This window comes from Sprattus sprattus (genome assembly GCF_963457725.1).
Source record: "Sprattus sprattus genome assembly, chromosome: 15".
Taxonomy (NCBI): domain Eukaryota; kingdom Metazoa; phylum Chordata; class Actinopteri; order Clupeiformes; family Clupeidae; genus Sprattus; species Sprattus sprattus.
This window is the reverse complement of record NC_137913.1, coordinates 11,793,054-11,818,070: the sequence shown is the minus strand read 5'-3', so window position 1 is coordinate 11,818,070 and position 25,017 is coordinate 11,793,054. Positions and strand designations below refer to the sequence as shown.

The window sequence follows — 25,017 nt, the reverse complement described above, 5'->3', positions numbered from 1 at the left end:
AATCTAAATAGTCCAACTCACTTTAGCAGTTGAGCAATCTTCTATGGTTTCTATCTTCCAAATAAACATGCTTCCTTTAATTGCTGATATTGAACAGTACTATGCCAACTGTTGGGCCTTTGTTTGTACGAAGTCCACATAGCTACAGCCAGCCTGTGTACATGAACAAAGCTGTCAAAACTATCAACTGGCAATCAGCTGCCATTTGTATCCAAGGGCTTAAGGCTTTTTTCTAAACTTACATAATAATGTCATTTCGTGCATCAGATCAAGGCCTCGACAAGGGGACTACCAGAGCAGGGGCGTCCCTCTCTACCTTCAAGAAGCTCTTTGGACAAAAGCGTCTGCTAAATGACTAAATGACTAAATGTAAATGTGATGGACTCCCTGCAGTTGGCTCTGCCCACCTATTGCTCCCAGTTTTCGTCGGGATTGAAGTCCCAGGGTGGACCAGACAGCGAGCAGTGGGGTGGCTAAGTGCGATGACGTTGAAGTGGAGCGCTTGTTAGAAATGTAGTTATAACAATGGCGGAGGTGCTAGAGCTAGACAAAGTGATAGAGACGGAAGTACTGTAGCAGCACTAGCAACCATTTAAAGCATTGAGAATTTGTATGTGTGTGTAAGTGAATTTGGGTTATACTTCATTCCCAAATGTTTGTAACAATGCAAAGTCCTTCATTTCAGGGCAAACAATCCTCATTAGCAATCAACACGCAGGAGCTAGCTAGCAGAGGGCACTCCTGTGGTCATACATCAGCAGCCATGATGGGACGGTGTGTGTGTGTGTGTGTGTGTGTGTGTGTGTGTGTGTGTGTGTGTGTGTGTGTGTGTGTGTGTGTGTGTGTGTGTGTGTGTGTGCGCACAAGTGTGTGCGTGTGCGCGTGTCTGCTGTCTGGTGCAAAAGAGGTAAAAGAATGCAAAGACACATACACACACACAAGCAGAGGATCACACACACACACTCATGATGTACATACTCACACACACACACACACACACACAAAGACACCCACAAGCCTCCTGAATATTTCATCTGAAGAAACATGTTATTGTGCTTGCTCCGAGTGAACACGCATGTTCTCAATCTATAAGCTCCGGGACATATGGGGATGTGGCATGGTAAAGTGTTGGCTCATGTTGGCTACCACAATTCAGGTGCCTATGCATACATGCATGTGTTTGTGCATCTGTTACTGTAAATAAGTACACAGAAGTGGTATGGCTGTGATGGAGGACACTTAGACTCCAGAGTGACTCAGAGAAGACAGAAAAAGCCTGCTTGTGAGAGGAGGACCCAAGGAAAACAGCCTATTTTTACTAGCTACAGCGAAAGAGAGCAGGGCACAGCGAAAACAGCAGGCAGAATGAGCCTGGAAGTTATGAGAGGGAGAGAGAAAGAGCGAGAGAGAGAGAGGGAGAAGGAGAGAGAGAGGGAGAGGGAGAGAGATAGAGAGAGTGAGAGAGAGTGAGCGAGAGAGAGGGAGGGAGGGAGAGAGAGATAGAGATAGAGCGAGGGAGAGAGAGATAGGGAGAGAGAGAGAGAGAGCAGGGCACAGCGAAAACAGCAGGCAGAATGAGCCTGGAAGTTATGAGAAGGAGAGAGAGAGGGAGAGAGAGAGATAGGGAGAGAGAGAGAGAGAGCAGGGCACAGCGAAAACAGCAGGCAGAATGAGCCTGGAAGTTATGAGAGGGAGAGAGAGAGAGCGAGAGAGAGAGAGGGAGAAGGAGAGAGAGAGGGAGAGATAGAGAGAGAGAGAGAGAGAGAGAGAGAGCAGTGCTCAGAGAAAGCAGCAGGCAGAATGAGCCTGGAAGTTATGAGAAGGAGAGAGAGAGGGAGAGAGAGAGATAGGGAGAGAGAGAGAGAGAGCAGGGCACAGCGAAAACAGCAGGCAGAATGAGCCTGGAAGTTATGAGAGGGAGAGAGAGAGAGCGAGAGAGAGAGAGGGAGAAGGAGAGAGAGAGGGAGAGATAGAGAGAGAGAGAGAGAGAGAGAGAGAGCAGTGCTCAGAGAAAGCAGCAGGCAGAATGAGCCTGGAAGTTATGAGAAGGAGAGAGAGAGGGAGAGAGAGAGATAGGGAGAGGGAGAGAGATAGAGAGAGTGAGAGAGAGTGAGCGAGAGAGAGGGAGGGAGGGAGATAGAGATAGAGCGAGGGAGAGGGAGAGAGAGAGAGAGAGCAGGGCTCAGAGAAAGCAGCAGGCAGAATGAGCCTGGAAGTTATGAGAGGGAGAGAGAGAGATAGATAGAGGGAGAAGGAGAGAGAGAGAGAGAGAGAGGGAGAGATAGAGAGGGTTAGAGAGAGAGCAGGGATCAGAGAAAGCAGCAGCCAGAATGAGCCTGGAAGTTACGAGAGGGAGGAGATACAGGCGCTGTGGCCGCTGCCCAGACAGAGGCTCGTAATGGAAGAGTTGTGAGCAAATGTTCCCTGAGAGAGTACTCTCTTACCACGGGCTGATTTACTCTCAATGCACCCTAAGGATCCATTAAGATAATCCACTAAGGATTGGAGTGTGTGTGTGTGTGTGTGTGTGTGTGTGTGTGTGCCAGTCACTTTAGTCAGACCCATCCATGCCCAATGTGTGTGCATGTGTCACTATATATGTGTGTGTGTGTATGTGCGTGTGTGTGTGTGTGTGTGTGTGTGTGTGTGTGTGTTTGTGTGTGTGTGTCTGTGTGAGTGTGTGTGTGTGTGTGTGTGTGTGTGTGTGTGTCTGTGTGAGTGTATATATATATACAGAGAGGGTGAGGGAGAGCAAATAGTTTTTTAAAGGCATCACATACTGTAAATGGATGCAGAGGCTGAAGTGGGTGGTGATTATCTTGACCATCGTCGCCTAAATGCCAATATGTTTGGCTTCAACCATCTTGTCGTGGCTGTAGACAAAAGCCAACTAACAAGTCTAATAGCTCTGGCTCCAAGACATACAAGAGGCCAGGAACCCAGCCTGACGGCTCTGGCCTGGTGTTATTCAAACTGAGAGTGGGGATCTGTCTGATATGTCTTGGTATATATGAAATAGTTTATGAAATTTCAGTATATGAAATTCACATAACTCTAACACACATGACAAACTCCTGTTGAAATGTGTGTGTGACATACAATATGCATGACGACTGTGTGAATTGTGAGTGACTGCATGATGGTGACTCATGGGGACGAGTGTCTGGAGTGTATGGAAACACAGGCTGTTGAGTGCGTGCGTGTGTGTGTGTGTGTGTGTGTGTGTGTGTGTGCGTGCGTGTGTGTGTGTGTGTGTGAACTGACGGTAATAAGCTCACTGAATGAGCATGTCACGGCTGCCTCTGCCGTGGGGGCTGGTAATTGATGACGAGTCATTATTCACGCAACATGCGTGTCGCTACGCTTTGGGGAGATGAGAAATGGGAGAGGGCGAAGGGAAGGAGTCCATTTGCGATGAGGGATTATGTGGGCATGAGCATGCATATGTGTGTGTGTGTGTGTGTGTGTGTGACAGTGTGTGTGACAGTGTGTGTCAGTGTCAGTGTGTGTACATGTGTATTTGTGTGTGAGTTTAAGAGTTGTGTGTGTGTGTGTGTGTGTGTGTGTGTGTGTGTACACCTGGGATAACACAACAGCTGAAGCCAAGAAGACAGGGAAGGAGCAGTCAGGCAGGGAAAATGGATGTACTGAAAGAGTGAAGGTGACAGCAGGTGTTTCAGTGTGTGCTTGTGTGCGTGTGTGTGTGTGTGTGTGTGTGTGTGTGTGTGTGTGTGTGTGTGTGTGTGTGTGTTTCCACTCCTGTCTCCATCCTCTTTCATAGACAGAGAACGGGAATGACAGAGTGTGTGTTGTCTGGGGTGCCCAAACCGACTCATCCATAAAGCCAAATTACTCAAAGGGCCAGCAACAGGAACAGACACACATATAGAGAGAACATCTTTCATTAACACACACACACACCCACACACAGACACAGATGTTTGCAAAACATTTACACTACATGTCTGTGTATGTTTTGTTTTTCCTGTATTGTGCATCCATTTATAGAGAATCTTAACCTATCGCATGTGTGTGTGCATTGGTGCATTGGCATGTGTGTGTGTGAGTGTGTAAGTACGTTTGTTTCTGTTTCCTTATTCAGGAGTGTGTCAGCTGGCACATGCCCTGTGCCCGTGTAAAGGCAGGCCAGCGCTGACCTTTGATGCCACCCAGAAACAGATGCCATGTTTAATTACGTGGGTAAGCAGTGTCTCTGGGCCAAGCGTAATCCTCTGCCATGCCTGTCATATTCCTGCCGTGGTTTGGGGCCTTGGCGTTCCTTAAGGACCTAAAGCCCACACATGGGCCAGAGCAGATGGCCCTGGCCTGAGAAATACATATTTAATAGGGAGGAAAATGTTTGTGTACGTGTGTGTGTGTGTGTGTGTGTGTGTGTGTGTGTGTGTGTGTGTGTGTGTGTGTGTGTGCGTCAGTCACTTTAGTCAGACCCATCCATGCCCAATGTGTGTGCATGTGTCACTATATGTGTGTGTGTGATGGGTGTGTGTGTGTGTGTGTGTGTGTGTGTGTGTGTGTGTGTGTGTGTGTGTGTGTGTGTGTGTGTGTGTGTGTGTGTGTGTGTGTGTGTGTGTGTGTCTGCCCAGTCTGCCAAAACAACTCCAGTGATGGCCTGGCCTGTTGTTCTGGTTGTCTCTAGGGTTCCATGTTTACACGGACCAGTCAGCATGTAAGCTTTGGAGAGGGTGCCACATTAGTGGAGATTGCACAGCGAGAAACTAACCATCGCTGTAATTGTGATTAGTTTGTGTGTGTGTGTGTGTGTGTGTGTGTGTGTGTGTGTGTGTCTGTGTGCACATAAATGTTGCAAAAATCAATCATTCACATCACAGGAAGAAATTATTCAGATGAATCCATCCTCTTTCTGTGTGGTTCTGTAATACCCATAGACACAGACTTGCAAGGTATGGAATAAGTAGGTGCCAGTTAGTACACTCACTCCGTCCTTCAGTATATCATTCTTCATAAGGGAACAGATGCAGAGAAAGACAGTGTGAAGCTTAGTCCTGAAATAGTTCATGTCAGTGTGATTGAATGCCTGTCACACACCCTCACTCGGGTAATTCTTGATTTTCCTATCAGGCTATGTGTTAAGGGATATCATTCTGATATGTAGTAATTCCCGTGACACTACTTGATGACAGTCTTTTAAGGCTCGCAGAAGAATAAACAACGACTGTCAATCATGTCAAAGCATCCTCTCTTGTTCTCTCTCTCTCTCTCTCTCTCTCTTTCTCACTCTTGCTCTTTCACACCTCCATTTCCACCAAAAGTTTAATGAGATTTCCGTTTATTCCAGAAAGTTCCAACCCAGCCATGCGCGACCCTCGGCAAGCCTTTCGGCTCCTCCTCGCTGCCTCCCAAGCCCCCCTGGAGAGCTGGTGGCGGGATGAATAATGCATGTGGCGGGGCTCATATTTTTGTTCCTGCTTTAACCAGTCTTTTTATTTATATATATACAGCACTCACCTGAGCCTAGCACTCCTCTAAGGCACAGCTGTGAATGGCAGATGTGGGGATAATCGACTTACTCCGACTACAACTTGAGTTTCAGTGCATCCAGGAAAGTTACTAGACAGCATTAGGGTACCATTTCCCAAAAAGTGCTTTTACGATAAGCTCAAACAAAGGTGGCGAGGAATACAATTGAGCTGATTTCGACTAGAGAGAGACAAATAAACTTCAGGAGGAGCAGGCGGGGATAATGGAGAAAATAGATCGCTGTGGTCGTTGACAGGTCATCGCTCACAGAGGCGACTGAAATATGAAACGTCTCCTGGCAACATCACAAATCTCTCCACCCTCGGCCACCAGAGTAATCATGCCCCAGCAAACTCCTATGACCGACGGCATCTTTAATCAGAATATTTATCGTGCTAGTAAACTTTGGAGGAAAGCGGCAGCAATACGCATACACCAACGCTAATGAAATGTTGAAACTGCCAGAGATTAGACTCAAACTGCGAGACGTATTGATTGATTCAGCTGAGCGCCGAAGCTGACAGAAAAGGTAATCACTGAAAAAGGAAGCAGTGTAGCACTGCATGTTTCTCTGTTACCTCTGAGAACCACACACCAGACAGTGACTCAATTGATGTCATCAGCCTTTGCTGGTACTCAAGTTCGAGCCAAGCCCCTTAAAAGTTACATTTGCTTGTAAAAAAAAAAAAGAAGATGCGCACTGGTTTTCATTCCACATTCCACATTATCTTATCGCAAGAAGTGTTTCTCAGCACACCTCACTTCCATTTCATAAAGTGGAGAGCCCCCATGCCTGCTTTGCTTATCCCACTCCATTTGCCGGTGCCTCGGGGGACCCTGTGGGATGGTCATGCGGAGACAGGGCGCTGCCCGCTCCGCGCCCGCACACTGACGGCAATTGGCTCTGCCTGATGGAGAGTAACACACAGACCCATGCACTTTCCTGGGTGCACTGTGGAAAGGACGACTGCTTTTGAATTTTATTTTAAAACAGCTGTGCCTGCTATTGTATTTTCATACATATGTTGCGGTTCATTTAGCACACTGTTGAGATTGATTTACATAAGTGCACCTTATATACATTCATATTGCAGCAATTGCATTGACAATCATTTAAAAGCATATTTACATACACATGTAAATAAAAACAGAGACAAACACACAATACAAAGGCCTGCCTGACAATACAGACAGCTGATGGAGATGGAAGTGCAAGGAATCCTTGTTCCCATGTATAACACCTAAAATATGCTGTTCAAATATATAGAACTGCCTGGATGGCTTCATCATCATCATCATCATTATCATCATCATCCAACTCAGAGTGGCTATTCAGGAGCCCATGAAACACTGACATTGGCAGGCATCAACCGAGAATTAACTGGGTTAATCTGGCATGTCCACAAATTTGAGGGTTTTTTTTGCGCCAAATAATAATATAATAGTATAATAATATAATGTGGTGCAAAATAATTACATAACATACAATATAACATCATTTATAAACAAAAATATGAAAATAAATTCCTTAGAATAGTGGTTATTTGATTTGAGATTTTCAATAATGTTTTTCTCATGGGTTGGCACATTCTATTCTTTTTCATTTTATCTCATCATCATCCTCATCAGGCTTTTAGTAGCCTACATACAGACAAACACACTGCCCATTACTGCCCATTACTGCTCACATGTACTAGTTGCCCTCTACTTACACACACACACACACACACACAAAGAACTACAGTAGAGGCAGCTGTAATCCCCTCGCAGTTTGGAGAAAATTGTTATACTTTATGGGAAAGAGAGATCATAATCCAGCCTTCATCCCATTTCCTATCATTTTGTGTGTGCTTTTTTTAGCAGTTCCAAGAAGAATAGAGTTTAGCCACGTACATGCAGGTGTCATGCATGTGAGTGTGTGTTTCCGAGCATGTGTGTGCTTGTATGTGAGTGTATGTGTATTCAGGGTTATTTTTTTTGCAATTAACAGCAAATGTTTCCACACATGAGTGAGAAGGCAAAGATCTTCTTTACAGCCCCATAATCTCAGGCAACACTAAAGGGATTTCTGTACTATGCATTCATGCATAATAATTAAAATGCATAATAATTGAATTAAAAATAAACAGATTAAAAGAGGTGTCATGTTCCAACATATTTGTGTCATGTTACCACAAACAGTCAACAGGAATCAAGGAATTAATAGCCAGAAAGTTGCATGCTGCTTGACAGAAGCAAGTTTTTAAATATAATAAATAAGGCTACTTTAATAAGACCATGTTAAATGTTGTCAAACAGGCACACATTTACGATAATGGTGTTATTATTTATTTATTGACTGTATCACCAACTAAATTCTGTAAAGACGTAAAATCCAGAAATGTAGAACTGTAGAAATCATATTTCTTTGCTTGAATCTAAGTATCTGAGACTATAACTGCTTCTCAGATTCATTGTTTTATGTCAAATAAACATTCACACATCCTAAACCCATCCTACACACACACACACACACACACACACACACACACACACACACACACACACACACACCCACAAATGGATAAAGCACCTTGCGACAGGCAGCTGTGCCCTCACCTGAGTGTGAAGGTGTCCAGTAGCGAGGTGCTTCTGATGAGCACGTAGAAGGTGGCGATGTCCATCTGCTTGAGCGGCTTGGACGAGGTCTTGATTAAAATGGCCTCTCCCAGTCGAAGTTGGGTCACCGGCGCGACCCCCTGCACCTCCTGCAGCAGCTGCACACTCCCTATCCTCCTCATGGGTGTGACGGGTGTGTACTCCGCCCGCAGCTGCACCCTCTCCCTCCACCTCCCTCCTCCCACGCCTCCTCCTGCACCTCCTTTCCCACCTGTGTCTCTACACTGGCCCTCCTCGCTGGGCCTGGCCTGGTAGTACAGCTCCATGGTGTTCCCCCGGGTGGAGGGGGCCTCCATGCTCAGTCTCTCCCGGCTGGAGCTGCCATCAGCGGGGCTGAACCAGCCGACGGGGGGATCCAGGGAGGCCAGGCAGGTCCCCCTGCGGGGGTTCAGCAAGCACGAGGCACGTACCTCCTGAGTCTGCCAGAATGCGAAGACGGTGACGCAGGGCAGCTGGTCGGCCGCCCCTCCCGGTTCCCGCTCGCCGCGGTCCCAGTCCCGGCCCGCCACGTAGAAGAGCACGCGCAGCCGTGGCGACAGCGAGGATACGCTGCGGATCAGCACGTGCCAGCGCACGCGCCATCCGGCTGACGAGACGTCCGGGGAGGGCCGGAAGAGTTGCGTCGGCAGGCCTAGCAGGTCAGGGGTGAGGGTGCGCTGTACCAAGAGTGGCCCATAGGTGGCGTTGAGGAGCGGCAGGGGAGTGCCGCTGCCGACCAGCATGGCCTGTGTGCTGCTGCGCATGCTGGAGTTGCGCATGATGTCTTGGCCTGCCTCCTTCAAGAAGAGGAATTCAACGTCACGCACCTGGAAGCTCACCGGCAAGAAGACGGGAAAGGGGACCAAGCCGTCCGGGCTGTCCACCAACTCCTGACTGTCCAGCTCTGTGTGGGAGAGAGAAGGGACAATGGTCCTGTTCATGTCAACTGACAGAGCAAAGAGCCAACAACACTAAGGTAAAACAAGGGTCACAGGTAAAACAAGGGTCACAGGTAAAACAAGGTTCACAGGTAAAACAAGGGTCACAGGTAAAACAAGGGTCACAGGTAAAACAAGGTTCACAGGTAAAACAAGGGTCACAACACCAAACTCAGCCAGTAGAGTAGAAGTCACATCAACACCCAGCTATTTGTCAACTGTTAGAGCAAGGTGATAACAACACAGGTATCAAGTTGATCAAGTATCAAGTACCCATCTGCACAGTAAGGTAGTTGGTTTGGATAAATGTGAATGTCGATGTAAAACAAAGCCTTAGGCAAAGTTTTTTTTCTTTCTCTGAAATGCCAGCCACGTTGCTAATACTCTTAAAAACACACTCAAATGTGAGAGTTAAAAAAAACGCCATGGGGAAAGTGTATGTGGTGTGTTGGTGTTATAGTCCAGGCAAAATAGCGTTTTACGACAGACTAATTGTAATAGAATTTTTTTCAGCATAGATCATTTCTATGAGGTGTCCAGAACAACATACTAAAAGTCCTAAGAAATCCAAGTTGAGGAAATATGTTTAATTCTCATCCATCTGAGATGTGTGCTAATAATGCATGGTAAAAATATGCCTCAAAATTTTAATTTTTTCCTTTACTCCTATCAAAATGAAACTTTACACAATGAAAGTACCCATGAAAAGTAACATTTTTTGTATTACAAGTTTCTTTTGAAATTAATTTGAATATGCACATGAGCTCCACACTTATTGAATATGTCCATAGGCAGAAACACCATTCATATGTATGACAAATACATCGGCCAAATCTTCATCCTATCATCCTACTGCCAATGGGAGATGGCAATGTTGCTTTTAGACTGGCCTCTAACCTGAAAACTGCCTGGCTTGGTAGTACCTGCCAGGGGTATGGTGTTTCTGACTATGCAATCAGGACATATTCAATAAGTGTGACGCTCATGTGCATATTTAAATTCATTTCAAAAGAAACTTGTAATACAAAAAAAGTTACTTTTTATGTATACTTTTACTATGTAAAGTTTTACTGTGGTAGGAGTAAAGGAAAAAATTAAGCCCATTGGGTGTATTTTGGGCATATTCGATTAGTGTATAGCTCATTTGCATATTCAAATTCATTTTCAAAGAAACTTGTAATACAAAAAATGTAAATGTTCATGGGTACTTTCATTGTGTAAAGTTTTATTTTGATAGGAGTAAAGGAAAAAAATATTTTTTTGAGGTGTATTTTTGCCATGCATTATTAGCACACATCTCAGATTGATGAGAATTAAACATATTTCCACAACTTGGATTTCTTAGGACTTTTAGTATGTTGTTCTGGACACCTCATAGAAATTATCTATGCTGAAAAAAATTCTATTACAATTAATTCCATTTTTGGCTCCAAAATGGGCTATTTTGCCTGGACTATTAGCTAATATCTTGGCATAGAATAAAAAGGTTGATAAGCAACAACTCATTGTTTAAAAAACAAGACCACAAAAGTCAAACTATTTTTAACTTTCAGTGGCGGGGTTTTAACGCTCTTGCGCCTCACTCAAATAAACCTGAGGCTCATGGCAACGATCTAGCGTTACTGTAGTTGGAGCATTCAATAGAGGAACCACTGAAATGAACTGCCTGGAGATGAAAAAAACATCTTGATGTGAACTCTGTCTCAGTGTGTGTGTGCAGAACAAAATCATCCAGACCAGAACAGACCAGATGACTATGGACTGGATCCAACCCAGATGACCAGCAGCAGATTAGGAACCAGAATCACAATGGCCATGTGCTGTCTGGGAAGCAGTTGAGGCTACTGCCGGCCCACTGGGGGGAGAGCTGGCGATCCACTGGCCTTTTGCTCTTCGGTTTTCAAGTTGTCTGCTGGTGAGTTACAGACAAACTTTTTTTCTTTATTAATATTTACTTCATTCATTTTCACCCTTAACATTTTTAAAGATGTTACTAATGCGTCAAGTTTTGGATTGACCAAGTCATTTCATCTTGATGGGCTTCTAGTACCATGAACTTCTGTTTAGGAGCTGATATTTTACATAGAATTTCCATGAATTGCAAAAATGTTATGATATTTTCTTATGATATATTCTCCGCGCCCAGTTAAACCAAAGATGATGGTGGTCCAAGTGTGTTCCAGAAGTGGCACTCCACCATTGGGGTCCCAACCAAAATACATTGTTGGGCGGATACATTTCAAAAGCCTATGCTGCTGTACTTTTATTTGTATGTTCCACTTAGTGTTATGTAATGTCTTGTCTGTATGTTCTACTTAGTACTAGGAAATGTTGTGCCTGTGCACTTTATATGTTTCACCGTGGGAGAGTGGGAAACGTTCTATCGATTACTTTGTATGTCTTGACATGTGAAGTAATTGACAATAAAGCTACTTTGACTTTGAATTTGACTTTTGACTTTGATACATGCTTGCTTTCTGGGTATCTAGAACACTGTTATGTGAGCTGAACTGTTATGTCATTCAGGGTCAGTCTGTCTGACAGTCTAAGTATTTTCAATTAAATCAATGATGGCTCTTACTTGGCAAATGACAATGGAGAGTTTTGTTTCCACGGACAGGCCTACTAAGAGTGACAGATGTTCTGTCCCTCCCACTGTATCTGACCTTGGGGACCTTAGGGATTGCTCACGAAAGGAGATGGGCGACCCTACATGAAGCAGACTGTTAACCCCTATGTACAATATAGATGATAGAGGGGACGGACATTGATTAAAATGTAAAGGTCAAATTGCTGTCTGTGTTCATCATTTTTCATATTTTTGTTGCTGATTTCCCTAGAAAACAATCCTCTGAAGTATAGCTTGGAAAAGGCATCAAGATACTAATAACAGTGTAGTGAGGAAGAGCTTGTGCATCATGGAGTTAAGCAGTGACCTCTGTGATCTAAGCAGTGATAAACCCTCGGTCTGGGGACAAAATTGTACATGTATTAAAAGTATAACAGCAAGCAGGGCTTTATTGTTTCCAGGAAATCATATGTAATGGCAGCCTACCAGGGGAAATCTATTAACAATCCAATTACAACTCAATAAACGGGGAGCGGAGCGGACAGAGCGGGCCCTGATCATTAAGGTGAAAGCCCTGGTTCCATCTTTTCACATAATCTGCATGTAATACCCCAAGTCGGGGTTATAGTCAACAATCTTTTTTTTATTTTCTTAAGTGTTGTTTTCCTGGAGACTGTTGACCTGGAAGTCAAATGCCTCGAACATTCACAGGCAAAGCCCACATATGGTCAGACATGGTTTGCTTTCAAGACATTACCCAGGACCTGGATTTACGGGTCATGCCAAGGATCAAGTGCACTCCTAATCATAGCTATTGTATGATGAAATAGGTGAGGAGGTCAGGGAGAGGGCACATATCCCCTCTGTGATAGGTGGTGAGGGATTGAGGATATGTCCATGACTTAGTGCACTGAGACACTGTTCTCCGTTAGCCTTAGCAGAGGATAAGCATCCGCGGCGGTCACACATGTCTCTACGCCTGATTCATTTCAGCCCAAGCGTTGCATTCCGTCTCCGTTTATCATCCAGTCTAAAGCTCTACTGTGAGTGCTAAGCTTCGTATGGGCCCTATCACCGCCGCTGCTAACACTGCTGCTGCTGCCGCTACCACTGCTGCTGCCACTGCTACCACCACTGCTACTGCTGCTGCTTCTGCTGCTGCTACCATTGCTGCTACCCCTGCTGCTACCGCTGATTCTGCTGCTGCTACCACTGATTCTGCTGCTGCTACCACTGCTTCTGCTTCTGCTACCACTGCTACTGCTGCTGCTTCTGCTGCTTCCACTGCTACCGCTGCTACTGCTGCTGCTGCTGCTGCTGCTACCACTGCTGCTACCCCTGCTACTACCACTGCTACTGCTGCTGCTGCTGCTACCACTGCTTCTGCTTCTGCTGCTCCTGCTGCTGCTACCACTGCTTCTGCTTCTGCTACCCCTGCTGCTACCACTGCTGCTGCTGCTGCTACCACTGCTTCTGCTTCTGCTGCTGCTACCACTACTGCTGCTTCTGCTGCTGCTACCACTGCTTCTGCTGCTGCTACCACTGCTACCGCTGCTACTGCTGCTTCTGCTGCTGGTACCACTGCTTCTGCTTCTGCTACCCCTGCTGCTACCACTGCTACTGCTGCTGCTGCTGCTACCACTGCTTCTGCTTCTGCTACCACTGCTACCGCTGGTACTGCTGCTGCTGCTACTACTGCCACTGCTGCTACCCCTGCTGCTACCACTGCTACTGCTGCTGCTGCTGCTACCCCTGCTGCTACCACTGCTTCTGCTTCTGCTGCTGCTACCACTGCTTCTGCTGCTGCTACCACTGCTGCTACCCCTGCTGCTACCACTGCTTCTGCTGCTGCTACCACTGCTTCTGCTTCTGCTGCTGCTACCACTGCTTCTGCTGCTGCTACCACTGCTACTGCTTCTGCTTCTGCTACCACTGCTACCGCTGCTACTGCTGCCACTGCTGCTACCACTGCTACCGCTGCTACTGCTTCTGCTGCTGCTACCACTGCTTCTGCTTCTGCTGCCACTTATTCTGCTGCTGCTACCACTGCTACCGCTGCTACTGCTGCTTCTGCTGCTGCTACCACTGCTTCTGCTGCTGCTACCACTGCTACCGCTGCTACTGCTGCTTCTGCTGCTTCTGCTGCTGCTACCACTCTGCTGCTGCTGCTGCTGCTACTGCTGCCACTGCTGCTACCCCTGCTGCTGCTGACACTGCTACCACTGCTGCTACTTCTGCTGCTCCTGCTGCTGCTGACACTGCTGCTGCTGATGCTTTGACTTGAGGAAACAGAGGAGGCTGAGGGCTTTTAAGCAGACAGCGTGGCACGGTCTGAGAGGCATATCAGTGTCAGCCGGGCTCTAAAGCACCGCCCCGTGCCCCAACGCAGAAGTCACCGGTGATTATACCGAGAGTAATCATGTGCCATTAGCTTCTCTTCTCACCCGCCCTTCATGTCTCGTTTCTCTTCACTGTCCATTTTTTTCTCATCTCCCCTTCTTGAACCTTCCTTTCATTCATTGCTTGTGTCTATTTTTAAAAATATGATTCTTTTGCTCTCTTTATGTCATAGTCTCCCTTATTATTTCATGTCAGCTGTCTCTGTGGTGTGCCTGTGGTTTCTGGACTGAATCACATACCATCTCATCTCAATGAAAAGTGCAGATAGGCTTAGATTTGTAGTAAGGGTTAAGGTCAGGTAATGATAGCTGACGCTAAAAATTAAGCTTAACTGTTGACCTGTTGAGAGTTTGTTGAATGTTTGTTAAATAAAAATAGTTTACCTATTGTTTTTAGTAGCATATTTAATAAGAATAGTTATAAATAGTTGATTATAGTTATAATAGTGGTTAATAAAAGTTAAGTAATAATTTATATATTTTTAAATTATTATCTTTTATATGTAAATAGAGATAGATATAATAGTTAGTTATAGATATAATTAACGTATTTATTATCTATTGGAATCTTTAGTATGTCCCATGCTCTTCAAACAAACCCATGTGTGTCCCCTAGAGAGCCGAAGACCTTAAAAAACAACACGCTTTCTGTTTGTCCTCAGAAGCTCTTGGCCGAGGTAGGATACAAGCTGATGAAATATAACAAATGTAATAGTTACTCTACTGCACTATACACATACACCACCAAATTCAGCGTTGGGAATTCAAGAGGCCTTGAGCTGTGTAAGCAGCTTTATGGCTCCAGCTTTGCTAAGGGAGTCTAAGTGAATTAGGAATGTAAGGATTGGACAGGTGGGAGCGGTACAAGAGATGACATATTACGCTTTACTCAAGGAAAAAAAAGGAACAGCCTGCATTTCAGAAACCTGCAGCAATTCAATCTCCCAGTTTGATGAGATGGAGATGTACGTGGAACATGAATCACCTTAATACCACCCTCGTTGTTTAAGGAAAAAACGGAGCATACATACTATGCCGTAAAAGATTCAGCAGTGTATTATAAACTAGGGGGGGATCCACAAAGTGCTGTTTTTAAACTAAACAACCATCACTGTCATTCTAAATGCCTTTGTAAACCGTAATGCAATTCATGTTCCAGCCACACAAGAGAGAGGAGCAAATTGACTGGTTAAGCATGTAAAAACCCCTATATGCATTATCCACTATACATCAGTGGAGACAGAAAACACTTCCGCTTGTGTCTCAGCCATTTTAATACATGTAATATGTGTGTGTGTGTGTTTGTGTGTGTGTGTGTGTGTGTGTGTGTGTGTGTATGTGTGAGTTAGTGAGTTTGTGTGTCTGTGTGTCGGTCCGCACGTTCTGTCTGGAGGTGATCCCACACACAATAGAGAGAAGAGAGTTCCAGTCAGGGCCACCATTGCCCCATGACCCTGCTCCATTATGGCAGATTACAGATTACAGCTGCAACCCAGCCACTCACACCAGCTGCAGGAGAACACAGTTAATCAGGCTGCATACAAAGAGAGGAGAGAGAGACAGAGAGAACGAGGAGATAAAGAGAAGAGGGGGGAAAAAGATCATAACTGGTGCATTTCAGAAGAAGAGCAACAGTGAAACAGAGAGAGAGAGAGAGAGAGAGAGAGAGAGAGAGAGAGAGAGAGAGAGAGAGAGAGAGAGAGTGAGTGAGTGAGTGAGTGAGTGAGTGAGTGAGTGAGTCAGTGAGTCAGTGAGTGAGTCAGTGTGTGTGTGTGTGTGTGTGTGTGTGTGTGTGTGTGTTTGTGTGTGTGTGTGTGTGTGTGTGTGTGTTTGTGTGTGTGTGTGTGTGTGTGTGTGTGTGTGCGCGCATACCGCATAGCCATACTTCTGTGTGTTTGAAATAACTGAGTATCAGAAACTTGCTTCCCGAGTTGAGTGTGCCTGGACAACTCTGCCAGAGACAGAAACCCACACTGTCACGCTGCCTCCCGTAAGCCTCACTGAATTCCTGACTGAATCTGATGCGAGTGTTCATAGTCAAACTGTTCTGAAATAGACCAACGGGGTTGACAGCGCTCCCAGGCTCCTTCCTCCGTCTCTCTCAAGCACACACACACACACACACACACTCACACACTCTACCTCTATCTCTCTCTCACACACACACACAAACACACACACACACACACACACACACACACACACTCACACACTCTACCTCTATCTCACACACACACACACACACACACAAACACACACTTTGTTCTCGTTCAGTTTATATCCCTTCCCAGAGCCCCTTCAGAGGCAGTAAATCACTACAGTCTCGCTAACACAGTGATCATTACCACAGCAGGAAGACCCTGTAAAGTGAGGGCAGTCCTCTCCTGTAGAGTGCAAATGAGCTTATGTGTTTTAGATAAATAAGTGCATTTCAATTAGAATAGTGTTCTCTCTCTCTCACTCTCATATATATATGTGCATATGAGTATATATTAGTTCTGCAGAAGACAGTAGGCTAAGTAATTTTTCTCAAACGATTTTGACAGACTTTAGGAATTGAGTCCTACAATCCAACTGTAGTATTTCAAAGTTGATACATATAAACCTTTCCTTGGGGTAATGGAAGGACCCTGCAGTATAATGTTTCTTCCAATCTGAGCACAAAAGCATCAACTAAATGACTCAACATATACAAACTGTTTCTAGTGTCATAGACATCTCATAGGCATAGGTTGACGCACACATGGGGGCTAGGGTAGTAGAAGAATTTGCTAATAAAGGCCAGTCACTCTCTCTCTCCTTTTCCTTCTCAACACTCTTTTTGCCAAAGCTTTCGTCACCCTGCTGAATGGCCACATGTATATATATATCTCGGGTGTCAAGTTTCTGCTCTTGTTACCCACAGACATATAACAAGATTGCTGCCCACCTTTTCCCAGTGCTTACGACAGCCGTGAAACTCTGTGTGTGCTTCTGTGTTTGTGTGTGCACGACTGCACTGCCATGGAATAAACTCCTCTGTATCAACCAAACTGGTACTCCAACCACTTGCTGTAAATAACGTTACTCAAAAGTATTAATGATATTGTGTATTATTTACATTATGTATTTACTGCTGTGTTGTTGATCAACACCTCTGGACCCGAACCCCTCTTTGTCTCAGACACTCCTATCACACTGATTCCTTTTGCCTCATCAGTGGTGTGTGGGGGGAGTAATATTTATGGCAGCCATGCCATGTTCGAGGGCTTGGCAGCCGTCACGTCCCTCTGCTCAGATCCACCATCAGTGGCGGGGGGTGGGGGTGGGGGACTGGAGGGGGGGGAGGATTTAGAGCTTTGCTCTGCCTTCATGTGACAAGCTACTGCCCTATGACAGTGTCAACAAACACACAGGATTAGGGAAGGTTAGGTCCCTTTCCTGCGGCACTCATCCACTGAAGAAGGAGACACAGCGCATAGAGGCCGCACCTACTGACCTAGTACTGATTAAAAAAGACAACAGGGACTTTTATTTTTTTTCCATTTTTCTCTTTATGTCCCAGCATGGTCTGCTTTAGAGCCGGCGGCATGAACAAACATTGCTTGTAGAATGGGAGTGAGTGTTGTACTGCCTTCATTTTATCAAAGAGAAAAAAATCAGACAAGGTCCAACAACAGTTTAATACCTAACTGTCCGTGCTAACGTGTTTACGGGCAGGTACATCTCAATGAATTATGCATAATTTGAACCAATCTCAAATATAATCATCTTCCAAACACTAACTCATGCGAGTGTTGACACGGCCAACCCCAGGGGAGATGAATAACTCTCAGGTCATGCATAAATCTGAATGAGTGGGGTTAGGGAGGGGGGGGGGGGGGGTGTAGTATGATTTATCGACCCTAGCGCAACGCTTTCTTCCCCATCAATAGTTGATGATGGGGCATTCATCCTCTACCTACCCTCCGCTAGGTCACCATGCTCTCAACACGTCAGGAGGGTCGCCAGAGGGGAAAACGTAACGTCATTCCAAAACCTTTAAACATTTACGAGCAGTATAGGTGTACCGCAAGTACAGGTGTACCGAGGATGTTTACATACCCGTGGTGCCTCATTCAGAGCAGGGCATCAGGTGTGGGGTGGGGGATTGGTGGGCCAGGGATCGGGGGGACCGGACGGCAAACAGTTTCCCAACATTTCCCTCTTCTCACATCACACGGCTCCTGCCTGATTGCCCATCGAAGCCCACTAACAAACACTGCACTTAACATTGAACATACAGGAGTATGCACCAACGCTGCTTGGTTGCCACCAGCAACAGGATCCTTGGTAGCGCTTCTATAATGGAGTGCATATGAGTGTTCTATCTGCGTGCCGTTCACATCTGTTTCCTTTGCTTTCACTGGCTTTACTGTAATGTCTCCTCCAGAGGCTTAGAGCTGCGTTTCTACACAACCACACACACACACACACACACACACACACACACATACACACACACACACATGAAAAGGTAGTTGAGGGGGCATAAGGGGCATCTTATACACTTCACATTTGGATATAACTGACTGAGCGCGCCCTGAGAGACCTTCAATCTGTGCTGACGCCTGCAGATAAAGGCCAAAGGAAAAGCGGTGGTGTGTGAAAACGTGTGTGCCTGCATTGCTTGTGTATGTGTATGCACACTTACTGTACTGAATGTGTGTGCGTGTGTGTATCCGTGTGTTCACATATGTACAAACGTGTATGCTAATATGTGTCTGTATGTACTGTATGTGTGTATGTGCATGAGTATCTGCAAGAGTGTATGTATGCATGTATGTGCATGTGTGAGTGTGTGCGCGTGTGTATGCATGCATGTGAGTCTTCACAAGCTCTGGTGGTGAGTCTCATGAGACTCACTGCCACACATCATTTTTTTCAAGTGCCCTCAAACTCGTCTCTCTCGATCTCTTTCTCACTCCCTAGTGTCACTCTCGCTGCATGTCTCAATCACATCTCTTCAAGGGAGAGAGGCTGAGGCAGTATCTTCTCCCTTTTTTGCAGCGGTATTCTCCTCCATGTGATTTGTGAAACACTCCTTGGCAGGTCTGTGTTCTGTGATGAGTACCTTAGGCACTTGTGTGGACACACAAGCAGATACTCATGGCTGTAGTCTCCTCTCTCCTCTTTCTCTCACTCCTCTAACTCTCTCTTTTTATCTTTTTATCTCCTTTCCTTTCATCACCCTCTTATTCTCATTTCTTTCCCTCTTTATTATATAAATTATATAAAGCTCTGTCTCCCTCCTCTCTTTTACCTCCAACTCTTTTTCTCTCATCCTTCTTTCTCTTTCTCTGTCCCCGTTTCTCTGATGCCTGTCTACATCTCTTTCTCCATTGGGTTCAGTTCAATAATAGAATTTGCCACACAGTCATTTTATGTCGGCCCCATAGAATACCAGCCAGACCTCCACCCCAGTAATGACACACGTAAAGTGATTTTCTCAAATGTTTATGCCCCACCCCTCTCTCTCTCTCTCTCTGTCTGTGTGTGTAAGAGAGAGAGAGAGTGTGTGTGTGTGTTTGTGTGTGTAGGAGAGAGTGACTGTGTGTGTATGTGTGTGTGTGTGTATATGTGTGTGAGTGTGAGTGTGAGTGTGTGTGTGTAAGAGAGAGTGTGTGTGTGTGTGTGGCTCAATGGTGTTTTGAGCCCTCAACTTCGACTGCCAGGCAGCGGCTGCCTGGAAGGTGGTTCCGCCCCCAAAACTCTTATCCAATCAATGTGCTTCCCAACTCCAAACCTCTGGTTCCGCCCCCAAACCTCTGGTCCAATCCAAACACTTTGAGCCCCAATTCAAACTTTCTGTATAGTGCTCTCATTCCAGCTCCAACTTCATTCCACCTCTCAGCAACGAGTGAAAGCTCCAACTTTACAAAGGTATGTAGCTAATATATTTCTATTTTAAACATGAAATGGCTAATTGTGTTTGCTTTAGGGCTGTACATGTAAGATGGGCCAGCTAATGTTATGTTTAGCATGCAATATGTTAACCATATTTAAAGATAGATCGTGCTAATCTTAGCTGTGGTAATGTCTTTTCAACCTGCTAGCTAGCTCAATCTGGTTAAAACATTAGGTAACAGTAAGCCTACAAAGTAAGATTTATTACTGTAGATTAATCACTGTATAAAATGGGCCGGCTAATGTTATCTATACCATGCAATATGTTAACATAAAGATAGATTATGCTAATCTTAGCTGTGGTAATGTCATTTCAACCTGCTAGCTAGCTAAATCTAATTTTAGCTGTGGTAATGTTATTTCAACCTGCTAGCTAGCTAAATCTGGTTAAAACATTAGGTAACAGTAAGCCTATAAAGTAAGATTAATTACTGTAGATATGTATTTAAGTGATTAATTACTGTAGATATGTATTTTAGTGATTGTTAATGGTTAGTGGTTATCTTTCAAATGACGTTGAGCTGCTTTGGAATAAGGGTAACTCTCAGGCAGCCAATTGGTTTTAGATACCTGTGAGGCACTTGATGTTGAGACTGGTTGACTACCAGGCTGCTTACTAACACTGGGTAACTCTCAGGCAGCCAATTGGCTTTGGGTGCCTGTGAGGCACTCGATGTTGATACTGGTTGACTTCCAGGCTGCTTTGGAATAAGGGTAACTGTCAGGCAGCCAATTGGTTTTAGATACCTTTGAGGCACTTGTTGAGACTGGTTGACTTCCAGGCTGCTTACTAACACTGGGTAACTCTCAGGCAGCCAATTGGCTTTGGGTGCCTGTGAGGCACTCGATGTTGATACTGGTTGACTTCCAGGCTGCTTTGGAATAAGGGTAACTCTCAGGCAGCCATTGATTTTAAAGAAGTGGCCATGCTGCCTGCTCTAAACCCCACTATGGCCACAGGGAGAGCCACGGAGTTCAAGTAATTTGCAATATTCCACATCCTATATCTGGGCTCTGACAGGTATAATAGACATTATTTATCCTGAATTTATGTTTTTATCTTTTCCTCCAGACAACAGCTCCAGCACCTCGCCAACCAGGTGTGCTCAAATGAGGATTTTGGACTCCTTACACTCACCTTGGGACCAGGAATGGTAGAGGTGGTAGTTGACGTTTTTAAAAAGTGTGTTGACACACACATCGCAAACATTAACAATAAAAATAAAAAAATCTGTTGTTTGTTGTTGTTAATTAATAAAATAACTAGATGTTCTACATCACTGTGTATGTGTATTGAATTGGAAGTGTATTGACTTGGCATCTTGATTTAACTAGTCTGATCATTTAGCTAGCTGGGCCTGAAATGAAATAAATAAATTTCAACACTTATTTCTACAGCTTCACATAAGGGTTTATTCCAGTAGAGTGTCACAAGTTAATGAAACCCCAACTTACATTAATTATTTAAAAAAAATGTATCATCAGAGGAAACACATGATGAATTGGAAGTGTATTGAACTTGGCATCTTGATTTAACTAGTCTGATCATTTAGCTAGCTGGGCCTGAAATGAAATAAATAAATTTCAACACTTATTTCTACAGCTGCACATAAGGGTTTATTCCAGTAGAGTGTCACAAGTTAATGAAACCCCAACTTACATTAATTATTTAAAAAAAATGTATCATCAGAGGACACACATGATGGAGGAGAGACATGACTGATGGGGTGTGACGTATTCTTTATTGAAAGGCCAAGGCCAAGTACAACACTCATACACACAGTAACCAAGTTTATACAGAATAATGTGAAAATGGTAAAAATCTAATTTCCTCAAAAAAATCCTCAGGAATATTCCCTTCAAGAATATCAAAGGATTGCTTGATTCTAGGGTCCCTTTCCTTCTTTAAGCCATCTTCGATTGACTTCAGCCAATTCTTCTCCATTGCCTGAAACGGGGAAAAAGTATGAAAACATAAGCCTATGACTCCCTGAGACACACATCCTAAACTATTTTATCTTGTGATGACCTGAACTGTAGGCTACATGGCCAGTGTTAAGCAGTCTAAAGCATAACGTTAATCCACCATGCCTAGATTCCTCTCCACTGGCTGTCACAAAGTCACCTGTATGAAGTCTATTAAAAAGCCTATTACAACAACTGGTGGCTGCCTCAGAGTTATCCTTATTCCAAAGCAGCCTGGAAGTCAACCAGTCTCAACATCGAGTGCCTCACAGGCACCCAAAGCCAATTGGCTGCCTGAGAGTTACCCAGTGTTAGTAAGCAGCCTGGAAGTCAACCAGTCTCAACAAGTGCCTCAAAGGTATCTAAAACCAATTGGCTGCCTGACAGTTACCCTTATTCCAAAGCAGCCTGGAAGTCAACCAGTATCAACATCGAGTGCCTCACAGGCACCCAAAGCCAATTGGCTGCCTGAGAGTTACCCAGTGTTAGTAAGCAGCCTGGTAGTCAACCAGTCTCAACATCAAGTGCCTCACAGGTATCTAAAACCAATTGGCTGCCTGAGAGTTACCCTTATTCCAAAGCAGCTCAACGTCATTTGAAAGATAACCACTAACCATTAACAATCACTAAAATACATATCTACAGTAATTAATCACTTAAATACATATCTACAGTAATTAATCTTACTTTATAGGCTTACTGTTACCTAATGTTTTAACCAGATTTAGCTAGCTAGCAGGTTGAAATAACATTACCACAGCTAAAATTAGATTTGGCTAGCTAGCAGGTTGAAATGACATTACCACAGCTAAGATTAGCATAATCTATCTTTATGTTAACATATTGCATGGTAAAGATAACATTAGCCGGCCCATTTTATACAGTGATTAATCTACAGTAATACATTTTACTTTGTAGGCTTACTGTTACCTAATGTTTTAACCAGATTGAGCTAGCTAGCAGGTTGAAAAGACATTACCACAGCTAAGATTAGCACGATCTATCTTTAAATATGGTTAACATATTGCATGCTAAACATAACATTAGCTGGCCCATCTTACATGTACAGCCCTGAAGCAAACACAATTAGCCATTTCATGTTTAAAATAGAAATATATTAGCTACATACCTTTGTAAAGTTGGAGCTTTCACTCGTTGCTGAGAGGTAGAATGAAGTTGGAGCTGGAATGAGAGCACTATACAGAAAGTTTGAATTTGGGCTCAAAGTGTTTGGATTGGACCAGAGGTTTGGGGGCGGAACCAGAGGTTTGGAGGTGGGAAGCACATTGATTGGATAAGAGTTTTGGGGGCGGAACCACCTTCCAGGCAGCCGCTGCCTGGCAGTCGAAGTTGAGGGCTCAAAACACCATTGAGCGTGTGTGTGTGTGCGTGTGTGTGTGTGTGTGTGTGTGTGTGTGTGTGTGTGTCTGTGTGTGTGTGTCTGTGTGTAAGAGAGAGTGAGTGTGTGTGTGTATCTGTGTGTCTGTGTGTAAGAGAGAGTGAGTGTGTGTGGGTGTCTGTATGTCTGTGTGTAAGAGAGAGTGTGTGTGTGTGTCTGTGTGTTAGAGAGAGTGAGTGTGAGTGTGTGTGTGTGTGTGTGTGTGTGTGTGTGTGTGTGTGTGTGTGTGTGTGTGTGTGTGTCTGTGTGTGTGTGTGTCTGTGTGTAAGAGAGAGTGAGTGTGTGTGGGTGTCTGTATGTCTGTGTGTAAGAGAGAGTGTGTGTGTGTCTGTGTGTTAGAGAGAGTGAGTGTGAGTGTGTGTCTGTGTGTCTGTGCGTAAGAGAGAGTGAGTGTCTGCCTATGTCTGCCCTGCCCATTTTGACTGTTGAACAACAAGCAAATCCCTCTGCCAGCTGTTTCCACTGGGACAGCCCACTGGCTCTGGCCCACAAGATCAGCAGCTGTCCAACCAGGCCAACCCCCAGCCTTGCACAGCCTCCCCCAGCCCTCTATATCCTTTCATCCACCCAGCCGATACAGACATCGCACCACATCCACCACTTCACCAGATCACTGGGGTAGAACATGAGCATTGTCTGTGGTACAGTCTTTAGGAAAGTACTGGTAGAGCAAGGGGCTAACAGCACCAAGCTCAACTGGTGGAAGGAGGTGCATTTCCTCCACCCACAACATCTGCCTCCACACCCACCACTTCACCCAATCACCTGGGTGATCAGCACTGGAAGAACATCTATGCAACGTCCATGGGAAAGAACGTTCATGCATGGTTGAGTATCATCTGTGGTACAACCTCTTGGAACGTACAGGTGTGAGTACAGGTGCTAACAACACCAAGCTCAGGGCCCGTCCACACGGAACCTTGATTGCCTGAATCCGGAAAGAAATGTTGTTGGATCGGCCTCTTGTCCTCACGAACCCGGCCGATTGGGTCACTTAATCCGCAACCTTTTGAATCCGGTCTCCAGAGTGGGTAGATTCGAACCCGCCAGCGGATCCGTGTTGGTGTGGACACCCGATCTGCACACTTTCTAACCCAATGATGTCATTGCCTCACGTGAACGCCTCAAGCCCCATGCCTCGCAACCTCAGCCTGAACTCCCACTGTGTCACTTCATAACTGCAACAAGATAAACTAAATCGATGTTGTTAAGAAGCTGGTTAGGAAAGGGATGACATTAACAAGCCACACTTTAATCTATCACTGTTTAATCTATTTGCATCAGACCATTGTTCAAAACCATTTTTTAAAAGTGTCAGCAATAACCTATATGAGCAAATCTGACGTGAAAAGATTTGTATTATTGGCGGAAGTTTCAAAACAGTAACTTAACACCAACAAGGGTTATGGTGAAGAGCGCGATTCTAACTATTCCTGTTTAAGTGCTGTGGTAACAGTGATTTCAGGTGGTAGAGAAGTCGCTCAGTAATCGGGAAATTGCTAGTTGGATCTCGACATCTGTCTTCTGTCACTTTATGTGCATGCTTCATGATGTCTTTACAGCGGATTCAACCACTCCGCAGATTTTTTCTTGACACGGCTCAATGTGGCCACGATAAAAATAGGTACCGGATCCAAAAATGTTTCCGGATTCAGGCAATCCAGGCTCTGTGTAGACGTAGTCTCA

The 25,017-nt window shown here is 44.9% G+C and overlaps 1 protein-coding gene across 1 annotated transcript in view; it reads right to left on the bottom strand.

Annotated features, from left to right (window-relative positions):
• Nucleotides 1–25,017, bottom strand: part of LOC308376048 (transmembrane protein 132D) — a gene marked incomplete at both ends in the record, with an annotated part of 73,291 nt that overhangs the window by 40,013 nt on the left and 8,261 nt on the right. The window contains one exon of the mRNA XM_080852297.1: nt 8,098–9,040. Coding sequence (XP_080708423.1) covers nt 8,098–9,040 — 943 coding nt within the window. The remainder of the gene's footprint in view (nt 1–8,097; nt 9,041–25,017) is intronic.